Here is a 5,892-nt window from a genome sequence, read left to right on the forward strand (position 1 = left end):
AAAATAAATTCAAGCAAACATTATCAAATTAAAATTTCAATGTTAATTAGATTCATGTTTGTGCATCTTTTGGTATATTGTATTTGATAATATGACGCCAAATATAAAAGACATGGACACTGTGACATTACTTTTGGATCAACCCTCGTAATTTAACAAACCAAATTTAAAAAACAAAATCAACTAAAGAATAAACTACAACACTACTAAAAAGAGAAGTATTGAAACCAAATTAACAAATATAACTGTTACATTAAATGACAGGTACTGAATAAATCTAAAACATTTATCATTTCAAATAACCCGACCCATTGCATTCAAATTACTATTGATAATGTTTTTAAAATGTAAATAATATATTTTTGTTTAAAACCTGTTGAGTTTTCTAGATATCCGATGGTGATTTTTCAATATCAAAGAAAATCAATGACTGATTTCAGTCATACATTACAAAAGAAATTTGCGAAGAAAAAAATCGGACAAAACTCTTTTTGACGTAATGTAAAAAAATTAAAATAACAAAAAAACCAAAAAATAAATTCTTTTTGTTTGAAATCGTTAAAGCCTGTCCTCAAGGATACTTTGGACCTAAATGTGAGCACGCATGTCCCTATCCAACATACGGGTATAGATGCCTAGGAGGTAGGTGCATTTGTCCCAAGGAAAAGTGTAACAACACTCATGGATGTTTATCAGGTTTGTTTGATATCTTTGAGAAAGGAAATATTTTTATTTTACCAATACATTAGCATTACATTCAGGTTTTTATACCATGGTAGATTGTTAATCGTAACCAAAAATGGCGCTAGATGTTACCAATTTTTTCCTTTAACAAGAAGTACGAGGGACGTTCTATAAATAATGTCATCGGTGCTCGGAAAGAAAAAAAAACGTTTTCTATGATTTAGTCCCAATGATTAAACTAAAATATTCTTTTTCAATGAAAACACATGTCCACAACATTTTCATTGAATTCTAATTGTTTTTACAACACTTTTTTGAGTATGACCCTTCGTATACTGGAATATGGCAGACCCTTTGATTTCCTGTACTTGTTTTTTTTCCTTTCTGAAAGGTGTTTTTTCAAGTTTGGGAAATGAAACAAGTCAAACATTGAAAGTGCTGGCCAATTATGTTGGTTTGACAAAACAGTTACTTTCTATTTATCCCCAGAACTCCTTTATTCTTCATAGCTTGTGGGTTTAGACGCTGTCATTAAGAAATTAAATTAGTGAATTCCTCATTCTGGCTTCTTCCTCTCATAAACCTTTCACTTTTTTGCAAACATTTTGCTTTCTAGATTCTTCCAGAAATTGAAATGACTTCTACGATGAGAATTTGAACAACAAGATTACTAATATTTAAGAACATATCATATAAAACTTTTTTTGTGTTCTTCCAATTCTTTGATCTTTTCAGTCCATTGCTGTTTTGTCAAGTGTATCTCATTGTAAATTTGTTTTGATGGTTTAAAGGAAAATAAATTCTAGTTTCATTATCTGTTTGAATATCAGACAAACATGAATAATTACATTTTTTGAAAAAATAATTGTTTAGATATTCCTACACACTGTCGTTTTCACTAATTTTGCAAAATATCGGGTGACCTTTGAGCATTGAATTATTTTCCTATCAATTGTTTCTTTAAAACAGTATAAACTACCCCCAAAGTGATGTCTCTCAAATTTGGTATGTGTCTTAAAGTCAATTAAACATATTCTGTGTTAATTTGTTGAAATTTCGCAAATATACATTGGTTCTTCTATGTCCTTGTACCCAGGGACGGTATCCGTTTTTGATGCCCATTACATCATTTTTGTTTATTGAAATCCACCTGCTCATGTGTGTATAAAACAGGCATTGGTTGCTGTAAATTTAACATATTTCAGTTAATATATCTTTGGGATTCTTAACAAGTTTTATTTCACTCTAGTTTACTGATTCTTGACTATTCATTTTAAATGCAGTGTATCAAGTAGCCCTTGTTTTCTAGCTTCTCACAATTGAATTATGTGATGAAAAGCGCTCACATAAACTGTTATCAACTCATTAAAGATTCAATAATTAGATAAAGTCAAATTAATGGCATATGATTTCTATGTTGTGTGTCATCGAGCTGATGACATTATTTATTGAACGTCCCTCGTACATGACTGCATACAAAACTAATGTTTTCAAATATATTACCTAAATTAGAAGAATCCACAACCTTTGGCTCGAATCAAGAGCACAGCACTTCCATGTTTGACAAAACAAGACAGGTGAAGTCAGAGCCCTCAAGGAAAAACAAATCTAAGGAATGGTCGGATATGATCGTCATCATCGCCTTGTCTTCTGTTTCCACTGTTGCCGTCTCAATGATCGTCATGGTTGTCCTGGTGTTCCGACGAGGACAAAAGAAAGCAAACCAGACAAACCCGAATAGAATGTCGTACATATCAAATAATGGGCGAGTCACATCTTACTACGAAATAGATGACAGAAATCTTGTTCCTAATAGATTTAGTAATCAAGAAAGTAATGCTGGGGAATACGTAGGTCTGGACGAGAAAAAGATCGAAAAAAGCAAGTACACAGCGTTGCCTCAAAGGAAATAATAAATGACACCCAGTTCTGATTATCATTACATTCTGTTTGACTTATATAAGTATCCTGACAATAACTTTTACATTAATCATGTTATGAAAGATTTTTTTTTCTAAAATGCAATCTTCGTTGATCGTAGATTTTAAATTATAATTCCATATCAATATTCACGTGACTATTTATTTCTTTTCCCGACTCGATGTTTTGGAAGTCCATGTTTTCTCTGCTCTTAATTTGTTTTGTTTTGATCTTCTTTACTGTTCAATATCTGCATATTCTCATGTATTTCATATTTTGAATTTCTAACGTCTCTGGAAAAAGGACATTCTTTGAGTAAAAACAATTTAAGATATCTTAATAAAACATCAGATATAAAAATCATTATGTTTATTTTATTTAGACTCAATTTAATATAAATGTATATATTTTATGCCTGGTATTTTCTGTTGTCTCGCAGAACAAATTTGATACATTTTATTTTAAATTTTTGATTGGCAATTTAGAAATAAAAAAAAAGTATTTCTATTGGTTCATTCAGTTGACAGTTCACTGAGGATCAAATGGCAGTCAATTAAATTAACTATCAGTTGAATTTGTATCATGCATATAACCAGGTGATCACTGTTGGGTGCTCCTTTACATTCTGTACATTTAATTATTTAAGAAATAAACAACGTTATTCAGTGAACATGGCGTTATGAATAGCAATTGCTCTGCTGGCATATTCCATGATGCGCGTTAGCGCATCATGGAAAATATGCCAGCAGAGCTATTGCTATTCATAATGCCATGTTCACTGAATAATCGTTGTTTATTACTTATATTTGCATTCTTTGATTTATTCAAGAATATCAGAGGAAATCCTGACTTACATAAGGACGCGGCTTCTTGTCTTCAGTACTGAAAAACATACGGCTCTAAAATCAGTACACCTGATCAATGATCCTTTTATCTAATAAATCACAAACAATTATAAAGTATTTCCCTCTCAAAAACAACTATCTGGATACAAGCAGCGCCGTCAACACATTCTCTTAATTTTTGTTTTGATGCAGTTTTGACGTCATCGATCAACGTTATTGAAACCCTCTGACAAAAATCAATGATTTAACACTTTGATGAAAAATGATAATGCTTTTATAATGATTATTACTCCAGAATGCTTTTCTATGATTTTTTTTTTAGTTTTTCTATTTATTTTTAATAGCTGAAATTATTCTTGAAGTAGATATACAAGTAATACTAGTTTTCTGAATGTTTTTACCCAAGTGTGAAGAGTTATCTTTCTTTGTACAAATATACATGATACAAAAAAATAAAAATATGGCAGTTTTATATAATTAAAAAAAAAAAAAATTATTATACAATAAAATACATTGACCAAAACTAAATTTTTGAAGATATAAATCAGCAATTTTAATTTTTTTGAATTTCTTTTTTTTTTCAAAGAATATTATTAAAAACTTATTTTTATTCCTTATACGAAAAGTTTCATATATATACTTCTCGACACGGTTTATAATTGTAGTGGAGTTTGTTCTACACGAATGAGATAGAGCAATTGCAGTCATAGCAGAAGCAATTGCGTCTATAGTGCTATGAACGCAGTTGATGACCGCATGTTCATAGTGGGAGAAGGAAGTGGGAATGCAAATATAGTAGAATACACTTATTCATTCTTTCTGGTTAAAACATTTGAACACTAGATTAGTAAATGTATGTTGTTTTTCCAAAACATGAATTAATAAAAAAAACTAGGCAAGCATTGAGTTAAGAAATCTTATTCTTAGTTAAAAAAGTAAAAAGAGATATAATAAACATCTCATATATAATATTTACACGTACGAGAGTTATTAGAATAGTAAGACATATGTCTAATAAAATACCTATCATTTATTTATTAGTATGTAAAAAGATCAGGTCTTTTACATTAAATGTCAAAAATATTCAATGGACCTTGTACAGTGTAGATACATGTATAGCATTTACGGAACAATTGCTTGATGTTAGGTGACGTGACAGCCTAGGTCACAAACATTTAAGCTTTTTCACAGGTCTAATGATATACTGTATACAGGGATATTTTTGCTCCCGTTTTATTTTCGCCCCTTTCGACCTCTTCCTAATTTGGAGATATACAGAGATAACGAAAAGTCTTCACGCTGAATAATCCACAATATGAATCATATGCAGAGCAATTAGGAGCCTCTAATATAAAACATCAGAGGTGGGATCAGGTACCATGGAGGAGTGAGCATGTCATGTCGGCCGAGCACACTTCACGACCGATCAAACCTTAATTGTGTTCCTTGTCATGAAAGAGAATAACGGGAAAATCCGTCATCCATAAAACTTACGAAATGATGACTTTAAGGAGACTGCATAAAGCTTTGTTAAATTTTTAGACCAACGTCTTTTCCAAGTAAAATTCCAAATGTGACAAAAAAAAATTAGACTCTATGGTGTGGGGAAAAAATCTCAAGTTCAATAAGATATGTTAAATTGACATAAGAATTGAAATAATCTTTGTTTATTAATAGTACTTCATCAATCAATCTAGATGTTGAGTTGAAGGCTAGAGGAAGTATTTTCTTCTTTTCGCACATAAGATTTTAAATACATTCTGCTTCATATGAATATAATGATAAGTCTTCTTATAATAGGGAACAGTCGATACCCATGGAAATTTCAACACAGAAGATTTTTGTAAGATTTGGAGAGGGATTCATACACACTCAGATTTATCTTAATTAAAGGTTGTACTTAAGTACTATATAAAATTCTCATTTTAATAAAAAATCTGCAGTCATACTCATGTTAATTCGAAGCACAATTCTTTGTTCGGTTTCTCTATCAAAAAATACTATAGTTAACTATATTGATTACTTTGAAACTATGAAAACTTTGATTTACAATAGTGATAACTTTGACACTTTGATTTCTCATACTTATCACTTTGAAACTTTGAATCATTGAATTTCTATAAAATACATGATTCTGATTGGATATAAAATTGTTTTGATAACTGCATCAATGAAATCTAGAGTTTGCTTACACTAAAAAGCCAGAACTACTTTGGCCGTCTTTACATGTATATTTCCAGATAACTTTTTGAAGGAATAAAATACGGTTGTTTTACTTTAATAAAAATTTCCTAAAATTCAAAACCTGTCCTTTACATTCCTGACTTATTTCCCACATTCGTTTCTTTTTTAATCATCCCCCTTTGCTAAGAAATCAAAAAATAAAAAATTCTGTACAAATGTCACATTTGTTCTACACGAGTTATATGTGCGAGGGCGCTGC

At 30.5% G+C, this 5,892-nt stretch overlaps 1 protein-coding gene across 1 annotated transcript; it reads left to right on the plus strand.

The window, feature by feature from the left end:
• Nucleotides 1-564: 564 nt before the first annotated feature.
• On the plus strand, nucleotides 565-2,597 carry LOC134243339 (uncharacterized; the record flags this gene model as incomplete). Its single annotated transcript, XM_062725601.1, has 2 exons — nucleotides 565-696; nucleotides 2,197-2,597. Coding segments are annotated over 2 exons (533 nt in total), but the record flags the coding sequence as incomplete, so codon positions are not given.
• Between the last annotated feature and the right edge of the window lie 3,295 nt (nucleotides 2,598-5,892).

Source organism: Saccostrea cucullata, unplaced genomic scaffold (assembly GCF_032062105.1).
Source record: "Saccostrea cucullata isolate Sc308-1 unplaced genomic scaffold, CSIRO_AGI_Scuc_v1 ctg2592, whole genome shotgun sequence".
Classification (NCBI taxonomy): domain Eukaryota; kingdom Metazoa; phylum Mollusca; class Bivalvia; order Ostreida; family Ostreidae; genus Saccostrea; species Saccostrea cuccullata.